Source organism: Aquarana catesbeiana, linkage group LG02 (genome assembly GCF_042186555.1).
Source record: "Aquarana catesbeiana isolate 2022-GZ linkage group LG02, ASM4218655v1, whole genome shotgun sequence".
NCBI classification, from domain to species: domain Eukaryota; kingdom Metazoa; phylum Chordata; class Amphibia; order Anura; family Ranidae; genus Aquarana; species Aquarana catesbeiana.
The window spans coordinates 13,415,223-13,432,975 of record NC_133325.1 but is presented as its reverse complement, the minus strand read 5'-3'; the positions used below and the strand labels follow the sequence as shown (position 1 = coordinate 13,432,975).

The 17,753-nt window shown below is 44.0% G+C and overlaps 1 protein-coding gene across 5 annotated transcripts in view; it reads left to right on the top strand.

The window, feature by feature from the left end:
- The window catches only part of LOC141126650 (ecto-ADP-ribosyltransferase 5-like), a 51,716-nt gene extending 35,525 nt beyond the window's left edge, over positions 1–16,191 (top strand). For all 5 annotated transcript variants that reach the window (XM_073612591.1, XM_073612594.1, XM_073612593.1 and 2 more), the window contains 2 exons: positions 11,746–11,778; positions 14,302–16,191. In XM_073612591.1, the coding sequence (XP_073468692.1) occupies positions 11,746–11,778; positions 14,302–14,309 (41 nt within the window). In that variant the 3' untranslated portion in view covers positions 14,310–16,191. The remainder of the gene's footprint in view (positions 1–11,745; positions 11,779–14,301) is intronic.
- Positions 16,192–17,753: the final 1,562 nt, after the last annotated feature.

The window sequence follows — 17,753 nt, the reverse complement described above, 5'->3', positions numbered from 1 at the left end:
GGGATAGACAAAGTGTTAATGAGTTGTTGCAGGCCACACGGCTTGGACTGGTCTTTACTGTTCAGTAAGGCTTTATGGTGGTATGAGTTGGGACTGCTGTTTTGTAGGTGGTTCCAGTATGATAGCGCCCTCTTCTGTACTGCGAGAAGTAAGGGAAATCTGCCCAACTCAGACCGGCAAGCACTGTTGGAGGTACTCTGATGGACTCGGAGGAGGTGCTTGCAGAATTCCAGATGGAATATTTCTGTGGGGCTGGGGTCCCATTTGGATTGGTCTGGGTAGGTGACAGGACCCCACACTTCACTGCCATAAAAAAGAATTGGGGTGATGAAGCTATCAAATATTGTGAGCCAGACTCTCACTGGTGGTTTTAGGTGGTACAGCTGTCTCCTGATGGCATAGAAGGCTCTGCATGCCTTGTCTTTTAGTGCCTCTATGGCTGGCTTGAAACTTCCTGATTTGTTAATTTCTAAGCCGAGGTATGTGTAGCTGTTATGCCGCTTACTCACAAGCAGACTTTACGGCAGACTTTGCCCGGCGGACTTTTCGATGGACTTTCCGAATGAACGGACTTGCCTACACACAATCCACCAAAGTCCGTCGAATTCGTACGTGATGACGTACGACTGGACTAAAACAAGGAAGTTCGCATACAGCAGGAACTTCAACTCAGTGTCATGTAGAGTAAGTCCTGGTGCTGGGGAGGATTCTAGAGCTGCAACCAGTTTATTGATGTAGATGTTGAAGAGGTTGCAGCCCTGTCTGACTCCTCGGGCTTTCCGAAAGTGTTTGGTTCTTTTCCCATTCACCTTTACACTGCAGCTGTTCTAAGTGTATGAACTCTTGATAACCTCATATGTTTTCCCTACTATTCCACTCTCTAATTTCTAAAACAAATAATAAGTTTGAGGAACAGGTCTGGGTGCCACACGGAGTCAAATGCCTTCTTAAAGTCCACAAAGCAGGCAAATATCTTTCCATGTTTTGTAATATGCACATGGTTCTTGATGAGGCTGCGCAGGGTGTAAATGTGGTCTGTGGTGCGATGGTTTGGCATGAACCCTGCCTGACTTCTGCTGAGGACGTTTTGTCAAGAAGTTGAGGATGCGTTTATTGAGGATACTGTTGAATAGTTTCCCTAGTGTGCTGCTGACACATATCCCCCTGTAGGTCTCCACTCTTATGGATGGGTGTTATGAGGCCTTGGTTCCATACTGTAGCGTAGTAACCAGCGCTCAGGACCAGACTGAACACTTTGCATAGTGCAGCGTGTACATCTGGGGAGCCGTGTTTAAACATCTCTGGCAGGATTCCATCCATCCCACTGGATTTTTTGGTTTGCAGGTTTTGGATTTTCTCTCTAATTTCTTGTGGTGTAACCGGTACATCTAGGGGGTTCTGGAAGTCCTTAATTTTTTCCTCCAGATCATTTAGTCTTTTGATGATGTATTTTTGTTCTACAGTTAGAGCCTCCTCTGGAATATCTTTGTAGAGATTCTTAAAGTAGTTGAGCCAGATGTCGCCATTTTGGATGTGGAGGTTGTTTTTCCTTGGTGCTGAGCCAATATTCTTCCATATTTCCCAAAAAGAATTTTCCTTGCCTCTTCCAGCTGTTGCAGGTTTTTGGAGATGAAGTTTTGCTTTTTCTTTTTAAGGGTTTGTTTGTATTTTTTTTGTAGGGTGCCATGGGCTATCCTTAGATCAGTGTTGTCAGGGTCTCTGTGTTTGTTATTGGAGACTGTCTGTAAGGTGTTCCTTAATGCTTTTCATTCTTTGTTGAACCATTTATTGGATTGTTTGTTGGATGGTTTCTTGAAGTTGGCTTTTCTCAGCTGGGCTGTTTCTGTGATGGTGTGTAGTATTTTATGGAAGTCCTTTGCTGCCTGGTTCACACCTCGTGGGCTTATCTCATAGGCGTTGTTTTGGAAGTTTTCAAGCTGTTTCTTAATGTCAGGTCTGTCAGTTACCTCTCTGTATTTTGTGGTAGACTGTTTGGACCATTTAAATGATGGTGGCAGGTTGCAGAGGGAGGCCCCGTGGAGTTTTGGTGATGGTTTGCTAGAAGATTTAATGTATAGCAGTAGTTGGTTGTGGTCTGACAGGTGTGTTTGTGGGGTGACTGTAAAACCATTGATGAGTGTGTGGTTCACATCTGTGATGGCATAGTCTACCACACTGCTGCCTGCATGGGAGCTAAATGTGTACGTTCCTAGAGAGTCTCCCTTGGTACGGCCGTTGAGGATGTACAGGCCCAGACTGTGACACAAATTCAGCAATTTTCTTCCATTTTTGTTGGTTGTATCAACGCATGACCATAATTTGCATGGCCCAGTATGTACGTGTTGCCACCTGAACTTGTATAGTCCTTTTCCCTTCCTATCCTAGCATTGAGGTCTCCACAGATGAGCACTTGTCCCAGAGATTGGAAGTGGATGACCTCACTTTGTAGGACCTCATAGGTGTCTGGTCTGAAATATGGGGACTCTGCTGGGGCAATGTATGCTGCACACAGGTAGATATCTGACTGAGAGGTAAGGATGGAGCTGCTTATTCTTAGCCAGATGTGGCTCTCTCCTTTTTTGATTGCACTGATGCTCCCATGTAGCTCCTCCTTATACCAGACCAGAGGCGGCTCTCCAATTAGGGAGCCTAAGGCCCCGCACTATCAGGGGCCTCGCAATCACCTAATTTGCCTAATTGCAGAGCCACCTCTGCTGACAATGCCGCTGCGGTGGCGCTGCGCTCCGGCCACTCGGCCAGCAGAGCTGCCTGAGCTCCGTGGAGAGAGAAGACAGAGCCGTGGCTGTGTCTTGGGGAGAAGGCGTGGCGAGCACTGTGTTGTCCGGGGGAGGAGAAGGGGAGGCTCCTTATTACAGCAGCCAGAACAGAATGACAATACAAATATTCCCGCTGCTCCGGAGCTGCAGATCGCCCCCCCTCACCTCCCACTCAAGTGCTCCACTGAGTGATCCCCGCACACCCGGAGGAGTCATCCGGCGCCTGACTGATAAGCAAAGGGGGAGCGGAGGGGGAGCGGAGGGTCCCGCCGGGGAGGAAGCCTCACCAGGGCTGTACTGGAGCCGATAGAAGGGGGAGGGAAGAGAGAAGAGCTGAAGAGGTGTCCAGGCCGCCCTGGGGCTGTCAATCAGTGCGGAGGTGTCAGGATTCGGGGCTCCAGCTGCAGGGAGAGGCACATCTACCATGCCACAACCCCTTCTGCAGCCAGCCACCACTATCATCAGAGAGAGCCAACACCTCATCCCTGCTCCTCCAGCATCCCTCAGCCACAGCCACTTGCCTTTATTTCAACCCCTTGCCACATACCCTCCACTCCCTTCTTCCGGATAATCTGTGTCACAGTCAAGGCAGCTCAGTCCTGTGCCAGTGTGCCAACCTATGATGGACAGCCCCTGACCCCTCCCTCCACCCTGCCATTACCCCCACATATGCAGGGCTCCACTGCGGGTTCAGGACGTCCCAGCCCAGTCCAGTGCTGATTCTCAGCCATGGTGGGCCGGGTGCTCTTCATCCTGCGCTGGCAATGCCTGCTGATTGGCTTCTCCTCTGCTATCTCCTTCACTGACACCAGCACCGAGATAGAGAGCACTGACATAGAGAACACTGACACCAGTGCTGACATAGAGAACACTGACACCAGTGCTGACATAGAGAACACTGACACCAGCACCGAGATAGAGAGCACTGACACCAGCACTGACATAGAGGACACCGCACCAGCACCGAGATAGAGAGCACTGACATAGAGAGCACTGACACCAGCACTGACATAGAGAACACTGACACCAGCACTGACATAGAGAGCACTGACATAAAGAACACTGACACCAGCACTGCCAGAGAACACTGACACCAGCACCGACATAGAGAGCACTGACACCAGCACTGACATAGAGAACACTGACAGCAGCACCGAGATAGAGAGCACTGACATAGAGAACGCTGACACCAGCAGTGACATAGAGAACACTGACACCAGCACTGACATAGAGAACACTGACACCAGCACCGAGATAGAGAGCACTGACATAGAGAACACTGACACCAGCACTGGCATAGAGACCACCGACACCAGCACTGACATAGAGAACACTGACACCAGCACAGAGATAGAGAGCACTGAAATAGAGAGCACTGACACCAGCACTGAAATGGAGAGCACTGACATAGAGAACACTGACACCAGCACCGAGATAGAGAACACTGACACCAGCACAGAGATAGAGAACACTGACACCAGCACTGGCATAGAGACCACTGACACCAGCACTGACATAGAGAACACTGATACCAGCACAGAGATAGAGAGCACTGAAATAGAGAGCACTGACACCAGCACTGAAATGGAGAGCACTGACATAGAGAACACTGACACCAGCACCGAGATAGAGAACACTGACACCAGCACTTTATAGTTCCTAATGCAATTTATACAGTTAATTTTTTTATCGATGTAATTATTTTTCTCATTATGGGCGTGAGTGGGGCCTCATGTCTAGGTTTTGCCTAAGGCCTCACAAAGCCTAGAGCCGCCTCTGTACCAGACTATTATTCCTCCTGAACACCTGTTTGATGTTTTTATCTTTCTGTGCGGGGACAGAGAATTCCCTATAGCCAGTAGGTACTGATGGTTCATCCTGTGCCCGGGCCCATGTTTCCAGGAGGATTTGTATGTCCGTCTCACATAGTCTTTGCTTGAAATCTGGATCATTTACTTGGATCCGAAGGCTGAAGCATTCAGACCCTGAATGTTCCAGCTACTGATTACTAGTGATGTCATTTTTTGTTTGTTAATCTCTGTCTCTCTCTCTGTCTCTCTCCCTCTCTCTCTGTCTCTTTCTCCCTCTCTCCTTCTCTCTTTCTCTCTGTCTCTCCCTCTCTTTTTTTCTCTCTCTGTGTGTCTCTCTCTCTGTCTCTCTCTCTTTCTCTCCGTGTCTCTCTCTCTGTCTCTCTCTCTTTCTCTCCGTCTCTCTCTCTCTCTCTCTCTCTCTCTCTCTGTCTCTCCATGTCTCTGTCTCCCTCTCCCTCTCTCTCTCTCTCTCTCTCTGTCTCTCTCTTTCTCTCTCGTCTCTCTCTCTCTCTCTCTCTGTCTCTCCATGTCTCTGTCTCCTCTCCCTCTCTCTGTCTCTCTCTCTGTCTCTCTCTCTCTCTCTGTCTCTCTCTATCCCTCTCTCTCCCTGTCTCTCTCTCTCTCTCTCTCTATGTCTCTCTTCTCTCTCTCTCTCTCTCTCTCTCTCTCTCTCTTTCTGTCTCTTTCTGTGTCTCTTTCTCTCTGTCTCTCTCTCTGTCTCTGCCTCTCTTTCTGTCTCCTTCTGTCATCTCTCCCCCCTCTCTCTCTCTGTCTCTCTCTCTGTCTCTCTCCCTCTCTGTATGTCCCTCTCCCTCTCTCTCCCTCTCTCTCTCTCTCTCTCTCCCTCTCTGTATGTCTCTCTCCCTCTCTCTCTCTCTCTCCCTCTCTCCCCCCCTTCTCTGTCTCTCTCTCTGTCTCTCTCTCTGTCTCTCTCTCTCTGTCTTTCTCTCTGTCTCTCTCCCTCTGTCTCTCTCTCTGTCTCTCTCTCTCTCTCCCTCTCTCTCTCTCTCTCTCTCTGCCTTTCTCCCCCCTCTCTCTCTCTGTCTCTCCCTCTCTCTCTGTCTCTCTCTCTCCCTCTCTGTATGTCCCTCCCTCTCTCTCTCCCTCTCTGTCTCTCTCTCTGTCTTCTCCTCTCTGTCTTCTCTCTCTGTCTCTCTCTCTGTCTCTCTCCCTCTGTCTCTTCTCTGTCTCTCTCTCTCTCTCTCTCTCCTCTCTCTCTCTCTCTCCCCTCTCTCTCTCTCTCTCTCGGTCTCTCTCCTCTCTCTCTCTCTCTCTCTCTCTCTCTCTCTCTCTCTCTCTCTCTCTCTCTCTCTCGCTCTCTCCCTCTCTATCTCTCTCCCTCTCTGTATGTCCCTCTCTCTTCTCTCTCTCTCCCTCTCTCTCCCTCTCTCTCTCTCTCCTCTCTGTCTCTCCCTCTCTCTCGGTCTCTGTCTCTCTCTCTTTCTCTCTCGGTCTCGGTCTCTCTGTCTCTTTCTCTTTCTCTCTCTGTCTCGGTCTCTCTCTCTCTCTCTCTCTCTCTCTTTATCTGTGTAAAAATGGCTTTCTATTGCAAAATCTTTTAAATAATGATTGTGAGATAAATTTCTTAATTATGTCTGAGTCAGCTTTAATCAAAGCTGTGTTTTATTTTACACACAAAAATAGGAGTACAATAGTACAAAATAAATGTGGTCAAAAGTTTCAAGTATTGTTCGTTTGTTTCAAAGATCTGAAAAGAGTTCTTAAAAATTACATGTATCAGACATTACATGTGGTCTTTGTCTTCTTTGGATTTTAAAGATGGCCGATTAACCCTTTGTATGCTGAAGAAAGTCTGTGTGGTGTTGAATGGATGTTATGTGGTTGCAGGCAAGATGTCCAAGAGACCTTTCTTCATGACGCCTTATCCTTTTAAGAACTCACATCCTTTGTTTGAAAAATGCGCCCAAAAATATCCACTACCTGAATACTCCCCACTCCTCCCTTCCAAGGGTGGGGGTCATGAGAGAGGGATATGAGATATATGAAACATCTGGTTTAACTTTTAAACACAGGATGGCTTTTCATCAGACAGCAAATTAGTGAGGGGACTTTGAAGTAGAAGTCTTAACTATACAGCAGGATGTCATTTAGACTAATTTTAGAATTTCAAACAGAATATCATATTTACAAAGTACATCAAATGTCTGAACGGCCTTTCTAACATTGAAAACTCTAGTTTAAACGTTATTTCTGTTAATTATTAACTCAAAGCCTGCCATTCATACAATTATATTTATAGAGAATTCATACTCTGAATAATGTATAATAAAGCCAAATTAAATTTTAGATATTAAGAATATAACACTCTCTCTCTCTCTCTCTCTCTCTCTCTCTCTCTCTCTCTAATTCATATAAGCTTTATTGGCAGGACCACATACATGTTAGCATTGCCAAAGCAGTTGAGTTTCTATAAGAAAAAAAAAGGTGGGGGGGGGGGGGGGGGGGTAATATAAAGGGCAATGGGCATAAGTCCATGTAAAGGATTTTTAAGTTCTCAGTCTTTCATGTCCCTCTCAGTCGGTGACACGCTGTCACATATTTGGCAGGTATTTTTACTGTTGGCTCCTCTTCTCCCAGTAGAAATTGGAGTTTCTATAGAATTGAAGTCCGGGATGAGAGTGGACAGTCTCTGGAAGTGAGTGTCCCTCACTGATGAGTACTTTGGGCAATGTAGCAGGAAGTGGTCCTCATCCCCCAGGACTCCTTGGTCACATTGCTGGCACAGTCTACTCTCCCTGGGCTCGTAGGTCTGTCTGTGCCGTCCTAATTCGATTTCCAGGCTGTGGGCGCTCAGTCTGTACAGGCTCAGGGTCTGTCTGTCTTTGGGGTCTTGTAGCACCTCCAGGTACGGGGCCAGTTTGTAGTTTCTCTGCAATGACTGATAAACAGTTAGTTTTTTGGAGTTTGTTATTTCATTTCTCCATTCTCCAACATGTTTTTCTTTGGAGTCATTCATTAGGTTTTTTATTTGAGATTTTGTCTCTCTCTCTCTCTCTCTCTCTCTCTCTCTCTCTCTCTCTCTCTCTCTCTCTCTCTCTCGGGGTCCTGGGTGTCGCTGGAGGTGCCTGTTGGTTATGTGATAAGATGAGGCACTGAGATCTTGAGGAGTGTACAATGCAGCTTTACTTGCATAGAAGAACAGCATAAATGTGTGAGAACAGCATTACAGGAGAGAGCAGAGAGAAAAACAAAATGCAGAATATACAAGCCTATATAAACGCACAGATGGTAGTATAATACTACAACGCCATCTATAGTTTGGAGTGCATAGTGCATGCTGTTGCACTTCCAACACCTGTGAGTGTATTAAAGCGGCCCTTCTGTCATTTTTTCATCTTTCCATCTATTAAATCTTCTGCCCTTGTTGTTGTTTTAACTTTGGATAGTAAAACATTTTTTTTCTGCCAGTAAATCCCTTCTACAGCCCACTTCCTGTTTCTTGTCTGGTCATTATTCTAGGCTTATGACATCATGCACAGCTCTCTCACTAACTCTCCTGAGAGTTTGCCAGGAAGGGAGGGGGATGAGTCATAAGAAGGCCAATGAGAGCTGCAGAGCTGGAGGTGTGCCTCTGTGTGTCTGTGTAAATCCAGGAAGTGGACAGGCAGCGGCTTCAGCTGCCCACAGTTAAAATGGCTGCAGCCAGACTCAGTGGAGGGAGATTTCTGCAGCATATTTAGCAAGTACAGAATCACAGTATATATAAAATAATATGCAAAGTGGTAGAAGGGAAGCTTCAGAATGGCAAATATGTTTTTATTACAAATGATCTGAGCAGACTGCAGTTCCTCCTCTTAACTGCTTTAACCACTTCATCCTGGAAGACTTACCCCCCCCCCCTTAATGACCAGGCCATTTATTTTTTTTTCAATACAGCACTGCATCAAAAAAAAAAGTATGTCCCCCCCATAATTAGAGGTTTCTTTTCGTGGTATTTGATCACCCCTGCAGTTTTTATTCTTTGCGCTATAAACAAAAAAAAAAAACTTTAATTTAAAAAAAAAGACAATATTTTTGACTTTCTGCTATAAAACATTCCCAATAAAAAAAAAATCTAATTTCTTCATCAACTTAGGCCAATATGTATTCTGCTACATATTTTTGGTAAAAAAAAATCCCAATAAGTGTATATTGATTGGTTTGCACAAAAGTTATAATGTCTACAAACTATGAGATATTTTATTTATTTATTTTATGTTTAACTAGTAATGACGGCAATCAACGACTTATAGTGGGTAGAGATGTGCACTGCCGAAAAATTGGTTAATTTTAGTTTCGCTCCTTTTTTTATATATATATATATATATATATATATATATATATATATATATATATATATATATATATATATATATATATATATATATATATATTTTTTTTGTATTTTTGCGGGTTTTTTTTTTTTTTTGCGCTTTTTTTTTTTTTGGGTCATTCATTATGGTCCAAATTCGAAACTTCGTAAATTTGAAAATTCAAAAACCTGAATATCCGAAAATAAAGAAAATCTGAAAATTTTAATTAATAGCTAAATAACTAACTATTAAATTATAGTTATTGGAATTTCCTTTCAAATTTGGCTGTTAGTGAACGTAACAAATACAAATTTATCCAAATTTACGAATTATCCGAAATAACGAATGCCACATCTAAAGAAATGAAACGGGACTAATTAATAATAATAAAAAGTTTTTATTATTATTAATTCGTTACATTCCATTCGTTTTAGATGCGGCATTCTTTATTTCGGATAATTTGTAAATTCAGATAAATTCAATTCAGATAAATTCATATTCGTTATGTTCACTAATAGGTATTGGAATTTCCTTTCAAATTTGGCTGTTAGTGATCGTAACGAATATGAATTTATCCGAATTTACAAATTATCCGAAATAAAGAATGCCGCATCTAAAACGAATGGAACGTAACGAATTAATAATAATAAAAACGTTTTATTATTAATTATTAATTCATCCCGTTCCATTTGTTTAGATGCGGCATTCGTTATTTCGGATAATTTGTAAATTCGGAATAAATTCATATTCGTTACGTTCACTAACAGCCAAATTTGAAAGGTAATTCCAATACCTATAATTGAATAGTTAGTGATAGTTAAGTTATTTGATTTTTGAATTTTGCGGGTTTTTGAATTTTCGCTCTTATTTTCGCATTTTCGAATTCTGAATTTTCGAATATTTGGAAACATTAGTCAATTTTAAAAAACAAATTTGGAACGAAATGAATTGAACATGTCCAATAGCGGGACTGCCATATTGTGGCGGACAAATCGGACACTGAGTGGCACTTTCTGGGGACCACTGACACCAACACAGTGATCAGTGCTAAAAATATGCACTGTCACTGTACTAATGACACTGGCTTAGAAGGGGTTAAATATCAGGGGGGCAATCAAAGGGTTAAACGTGTTCCCTAGGAGTAATTACTGTGTGGGGGAGGTGCTTTGACTGGGGAAAGAAAGAGATCCGTGTTCCTGCTTAGCAGGAACACAGGATCGGCACATTCCCCTCTCACAGAACGGCGATCTGCCTTGTTTCTACCTTTCTGCCCTTCTTCATAAACGATCAGCGGGTCCCCATGGACATTGCGTTCACCAGACCCCACTGATTGGCTTCCGCTGTGTCCAATCACAGAGTTAGAGGGTCGCCGGCGGCGCGCACACGCACCCCAGACCCTGAACTATCAGATCATGTGCCAGGTATGTGATCTGGTGCAGAGCAGCTGCAGTAAATCTACAGTGGATGGTCGCTAAGCAGTTAAAACCCCCCTTGAGGGCGGCACGGGCAGGCTCAGCAATGTATATGCAGCACATGTGCACTGGTGTGCCACTCCCGTAACCGCTGTGTCCACGGTTCCAGGTACCCGGCCGCTCATGGGATCATGTGATCACAATGTACATCTACACAACTGTTTTAAATTACATCACAGTGTAAAAAAAAAATCCCTATGGTGACCCTGAACTATTCTGATAGTAGTATCGTATATATAGTAGTATAGTATATAAAAAAAATTTAAAAAAATTAATACATTTAAAAAAAAAGTTAAAAAATTGAAGAAAACTTTTTTTTAAATTTAAATTTTTTCATTTTTTCACCTCACTGTCATCAGTCAGTATCCCTGATTATTGCCACACCAGTCATATGATTTACTGCATTGGTGACAGTATGGAAAAAAAACAATTATGAAAATTGTGGTGCGACATTTACAGGTTGGAAACAGGCAGCTCGAAACTCAAAATTTCGGATATTCAAAATTTGGAAATTCAAAATTTCGGAAATTGGAAAATTCTAATTTGGGACATTCGAAAATTTGAAATTAGGACATTCGAAAATTCAAAAATTTGGAAATTTGAAAATCCAAAAATTAAGAATGAAAATCTGAACATTCAAAAGAATGAAAATCTGAAAACCCGAAAATCTGAAATAATAACTAACTAACAACTAACTATTAAATTATAGGTATTGGAATTTCCTTTCAAATTTGGCTGTTAGTGAACGTAACGAGTATGAATTTATCTAAAGTTACGAATTATCTGAAATAACGAATACTGTATCTAAATGAATGGAACATAACAATCTAATAATAATAAATAACAATAATAATAATAAAACCTTTTAATTATTATTAATTTGTTCCATTCCTTTTGTTTGGATGCGGCATTCGTTATTTCGCATAATTCGTAACTTCAGATAAATTTGTATTTGTTACATTCACAAACAGCCAAATTTGAAAGGAAATTCCAATACCTATAATTTAATAGTTAGTTATTATTATTAGTTATTATTTCTAATTTTACTGATTTTCTTTTTTTTCATATTTTTGGGATTTTCAAATTTCTGAATTTTCGAATTCTGAAAATCCGAAAAATCGGAATTCGAAATTCCAAAATTCAAAATTCGGAAATTTGAAAATTCCAAAATTAGAATTTTCGAATTTCTGAAAAAAGCAAAAAAAACAAATGAAACAAAAACAAACACATTTTTTGTCAGTGCACATGTCTAGCTGTTAGTGTAAACACAAAGGGGTGTTGCTGGAGGGGTGGGGGTCTGGGGTGAAATGAATGCTGTAGCAAAGTTACAGACAATATGGTGTAGATAACATCCACTATCATTGTTTTACAGAAGAGAAGCGGAGCTCAGCCGTGTGCAGTTCTGGTAAGTGACATTTCCATCAAAAACACTGACCTACCCCCCCCCCCCCCCAAGTGCCCCAAGAGGATGTCCAATCACAGCAATGTCAAAATGTTCAAATTAACATCTAAGCTTTAGGCCTCATGCACACTGGGCATAAAAAAAAAAAAACGCTTTTACAGACATTTTTTTTTTTGTTTTTTTTTATCTTTTTGTTTATGGTTTTGTTTTTTTTCTCAGCCTCCAAATGCCCCTCTATGTTAGCCTCTGGGGTTGATTTACAAAAACTGGAGAGTGCAAAATCTGGTGCAGCTCTGCATGGAAACCAATCAGCTTCCAGATTTTATTGTCAAAGCCTAATTGAAGAAGCTGAAGTTAGAAGCAGATTGGTGACCACAGCTGCATCAGATTTTGCACTCTAGTTTTACTAAAACGAGCCCCCCCCCCCCCCTATGTGGCCACACATGGGTGTTTACAGGCGTATTAGAAAAGGAGCGTTTAGAGACCCAAAAACAAAAAATCACTGGTGCATTCAGGAGAAAAGCTTTTGAGCAGAAAAAACACCCGAAGCGCCTAAAATATTTTGGGGGAGGCGGCAAACAAACCTGCCCCCCCCCCACGCACGGGAGACAGCCGGCAGTGATCAGTGGCCTTACCTTAGGAGGCCGATGCTGCTTCCTGCTCCAGCTTGTTGAGGGAAGAGCCGAGGCCGTTGCTTCTCTTCCCTGCCGGACAGGCACTGTCTCCCTTCCCGGCCGGACAGGCGTTGCTTCTCTCCCTGGCCGGACAGGCGTTGCTTCTCCTCCAACCGGACAGGCGTTGCTTCTCCTCCCAACCGGACAGGCATTGCATCCCTTCCCAGCCGGACAGGCGTTGCACCTCGTCCCGGCCGGACAGGCGTTGCTCCTTGTCCCGGCCAGACATGCGTTGCTTCTCTTCCTGGCCAGACAGGCGTTGCTTCTCTTCCCGGCCGGACAGGCGTTGCTTCTCTTCCCGGCCGGACAGGAGTTGCTTCCCGGCCGGACAGGCATTGCTTCCCTTCCTGGCCAGACAGGCGGAATTGTTTCTCTTCCCGGCTGGACAGGCGTTGCTTCTCTTCCCAGCCAGACAGGCATTGCCTCTCCTCCCAGCTGGACAGGCGTTGCTCCTCCTCCTCCCGGCTGGACAGACGTTGCCCCTCCTCCCGGCCGGACAGGCGTGGCTTCTCTTCCCAGCCGGACAGGCGTGGCTTCTCTTCCCGGCTGGACAGGCTTTGTTTCTCTTCCCGGCCGGACAGGCGTTGCTTCTCTTCCCGGGCGGACAGGCGTTGCTTCTCTTCCCGGGCGGACAGGCGTTGCTTCTCTTCCCGGGCGGACAGGCGTTGCTTCTCTTCCAGGCCGGACAGGCGTTGCTTCTCTTCCAGGCCGGACAGGCGTTGCTTCTCTTCCCGGGCGGACAGGCGTTGCTTCTCTTCCCGGGCGGACATGCGTTGCTTCTCTTCCAGGCCGGACAGGCGTTGCTTCTCTTCCAGGCCAGACAGGCATTGCTTCTCTTCCAGGCCAGACATGCGTTGCTTCTCTTCCAGGCCGGACAGGCGTTGCTTCTCTTCCAGGCCAGACAGGCATTGCTTCTCTTCCAGGCCGGACAGGCGTTGCTTCTCTTCCCGGCCGGACAGGCGTTGCTTCTCTTCCCGGGCGGACATGCGTTGCTTCTCTTCCAGGCCGGACAGGCGTTGCTTCTCTTCCAGGCCAGACAGGCATTGCTTCTCTTCCAGGCCAGACAGGCGTTGCTTCTCTTCCAGGCCAGACAGGCGTTGCTTCTCTTCCAGGCCAGACAGGCATTGCTTCTCTTCCAGGCCAGACAGGCGTTGCTTCTCTTCCAGGCCAGACAGGCGTTGCTTCTCCCTTGAAGACTAATGACATTCCAGGAATGTGACTGGTCGTCAAGTGGCTAGACTTCCAAATACCTTATTGTAGAACAAAGAGACTGTCTCCATGTTCTTACAACAAGGCCTTCCAAGAATACAGAGGATAATAATTTGTTCTAATCTGCAAAGTCCTTCAGTCAACCGAACCTGCAAGAAAAGGAACCTAATATTGTCATAGAGAAGAGAAGTATGGCCAAAGCTCTTTTGGCTTTACTTCTCTTGTGATGCTGCAGCTGTCCTGCTGACCATTATCACTGCGACTGAAAGTAATGAGGAACCAAACTTTTGCACTTGTCAACAGAAGGTAAATCTTCCACCTGTTCTTCTGACCACTGCCTGAGGGGATTTCCCTACTTTGTAGAGACTTTTTCCCACTTCCTGTTGTATCTCCAGGACAGGAAATGACAGGGGTTTAACATCTTCCTTCTCTATGCAAAATTAAAAAAAAAATGTTTTGGCTCTACATAGGTAATATAAAATGAGTTACTAAATAGTTTTTTTTTTGTTTTTTTGTTTTTTTTACAATATTAGATGTTTCAGTATATAATGAATGTTTTATGTTAACATAAAGAGAAAGAAGTCTAATCTGAACTGTACATCCTAATGGATCTAATGTAACATATTTTTTTTTTACCTTTTAGTTGTCTGAATAGTGGTTCCGAAACATATTCTGGAAACTTTTTCTAACCCTGCCTGGGCACCACTTTGGGTCACAGAATGTTGGGAGACCTCCTGGCCTGAGCCCAGGAGCAGGAAATGGATATATCTTCGGTGGCTTGGATTCTTGAAGCACAGTCGGTGTTTGGTTTGCTGGCCCTGGCTGCACCAGGACACAGACTAAGCTTTCTTAAAAAAAGCACCAAAATGTGGAAGAAGCAGTTGGATCTGACCTTCCTAAAGCCAGCTGAAAAGTTTGCTGAAACATTGGGCCTAAATTGCAGAAAAAGCCATAATCTGGTCAGGATTTGAAGGACACCACACTTAAACCCAATGTGGGCTTGACTGAGTAACCTAATTGCTAGTTAGTTGCTAAATTTGGTTGTGATATAGAGGAGAAGCTCCACTCTAGGCCCCAGACCCTTGCCTACAGTAGATCATGCTGTAACACTCACCCTAACCCTGTATTGTGAGGGGAAAAAATATTTTTATCATCATTTTATATTTTCAGATTTTTTTGAGCTCGTCTGCCTTATTTTTTAGGTGACGTTTTTGTCATCTGTGCGTAATGATCAAGATCTGAGCTGCTGCTCACAGCACATGTGAGTCTCAGTCCTTCCTCCTGTGAGCTCTGTCCTCATTGTCCATGTCCCAACACAGACTGTTCCCTCAACAGTGCCCACACTCATTGTGATTACAATAGTAATATTTTTGATTTCTCTTTTATTTTATTATCTAATGATAATGATCATCACATGGGTTCTAACCCTTATTGCTACATCCAATAATACAAAAAGTGGCTGGGGTGTCAATTTAAAGGATATTAGAGTCCATAGATGAAAGTCTGAAGATCAAACTGAAAGTCTCATTAAATCCGAAATGATATTTTTTAAGAAGTAAGTGGGGGACGTGGCCTGGCTTGAGTCCAGGCTGAGGTTGCCACTTACACCTATCATAGGGATGGTACGGATATGCGGTCATAGGGAGACTTTTCTTCACGTGGAGCCATTGCAGGAGTAGGGACAAGCTCCCTCCCAAACCAGCACTCTCAGCGGTGGACGTTTGGGACTAGCACCCCTTCTAGAGAGCCTGAGCGGCATACGATGCAGGTTTTTGGGTCACTATCTATCTATCGCTAGCCATAGACGGTTTGAATCCTGCTGAACCGGCCGAGATTCAAACCATGCATGGGCAACCCAAGTTGATCGATCGGTACAACTAGCCTGCTGGATTTTACATGCGCTTTTTCCTCCTGAGGTAGTTGAGCCATGAACCAGTCCCTCACCCCCCCAAAGCTCATTTGGAGCATCGGATGTCCAATAATAGTCACTGATCTTTGGCTCGCTGCTATCAGAAGTTTGGCGAGTGTTGATTCGCGCTTTTCATTTCGCGCTTTTCAGTTTATTTCTGAACGACCGTTCGTCAACCAGCCATGTTGCGGAATCGGAGGAGATAACGTGTTATTTATTATTGGTCTTGGAGTTATTGCTTTGAGCCAAGTCCAGTCCAGGAACAGGAGGAGGAGGAGTTCTTGGACCAAAAATTGGTTGCTTTATTAATCGTGACCAAATCTGTCATATGCCTTTGCTGCAGGAGCTCCAGGAGAATAATCCAGATGATTTTCGGAATTATCTCCGGATGACGGACCCCTGCTTTCACCAACTCTTGGCATTGTTAACCTCCTATATTAAGAAGCACATGCATGAGGCTTTTATTTTTTTTTTTGGTTGAATAATAATGATTTGATTTGGTATATTTTCTATATTTTTGGATGCATAGAATGCATTTTTTGGTTAAGTTCTATTGGCAGATAGCATGTCTAATTTTATTTGTTTTCTTTTTTTAATGCACAATAAAAACATTGTGTGGAATAATACTTGGCTATGTGTTTTACTTCAAATGACAGTTTGGGAGTCGGCAGTTACATTTTAAAAAATACAATGTAAAATTAACAAGGGACACCAACATAGTTGTATCTTTGTTCTTAAAAACTACGGGATAATGGTGGTGTGTTAACTTGCCCAAATAAAAAAAAAAAAAGAACATAATAATATTATTGTGGATAGCACTAGAAAAAAAAAGCCTTTGAAAACTTGTTTGCAATAACTCCATCAGTATCACCAGCAAAGCAGCTTCATTATTATCCCATTAAAGAAGAAGAGAATTGTGCGCTGCATTTCCAGATTTCATAATTTGCCGCCGCACGAATGTTAATTCTCCATTATGAACACTAGTTTACAAGACCATCCGCTTCCGACTCGTCCTTGCTTCCGATCATGCGTGTTTGTACTTTGGACGGACTTGTGTACACACGCTCAGAAAATCCGACAACAAACATTTGTCCGTGAACAATTTTAAAACCTGCCATCCAACATTTTCGGCGGAAAATCCAACAACAATTGTCCTATGGAGCGTACAAATGGTCGGATTTTCCGCCAAAAGCCTGCCATCGAACATTTCCCGTTGGAAAAAATCCCATCGTGTGTACGTGGCTTTAGAGTGCTGCTTATTGTTCTTTTTGTTTGTTCCACAGTATTCCAGAGTTGTGCCAGCTGCACTGAGTTTGATCATTATCAACCACAGATTGTTTAAATGACAGCTACATCCAATCATACATGACCCTACAGTCCTTTGTAGTGCTTCAGGATATTTTTTGTTTCACTGTTTTAATCAAGCTAAATCATATATTATTATGCTATATGTTATAAGATCATAATTTATTATTTATCTATTTACTGTGAAATTACTGGTTTGAGTTATAACTTCAAACTTCAGTTATTTGTCCGTTAAGCCACCTGCTTGAGTTTTTGAAAATAGTTTATGCAACCGGGTGGCCCTGCCCCCTCTGATGCCACGGGGAAGCCATGGGGAAGTCCCTGTGGCATCAGAGGGGCAGGGTCACCAGGGACGTCACCGGGTGGCCCCGCCCTCAGTTATATAAGAACTGTCATCAGCAAAGAAGAGCATCACATGGCGGGAGCCTCCCATAGAGGAGGATCGTGGCGGATTTTTTTTTTCTTTTTCGGTATGTTGGTGGAGCGATATTAGAAGATGAATGGACATCGTGGGACAAATTTTTGTTTTTAATAAAGGAGTCCCCAAGCTGGGTCTTGTCGTTTTTAACATTTTGACACTTTTTTTGTGAAATGGTAGGTGTACATTTGTACCCTGTTACCATTTCACACGGGGGGGCAGGATCTGGGGGTCCCCTTGTTAAAGGGGGCTTCCAGATTCTGATAAGCCCCCCGCCCGCAGACCCCCACAAACCACAGGGCAAGGGTTGTGGGGATGAAGCCCTTGTTCCTATCAACATGGGGACAAGGTGTTTTGGGGGGCTACCCCAAAGCACCCTCCCCATGTTGAGGGCATGTGGCCTGGTGCGGTTCACGGGGGGGTGGGGGCAGGGGCGGATCCAGAGCCTAGTCTCGGGAGGGGC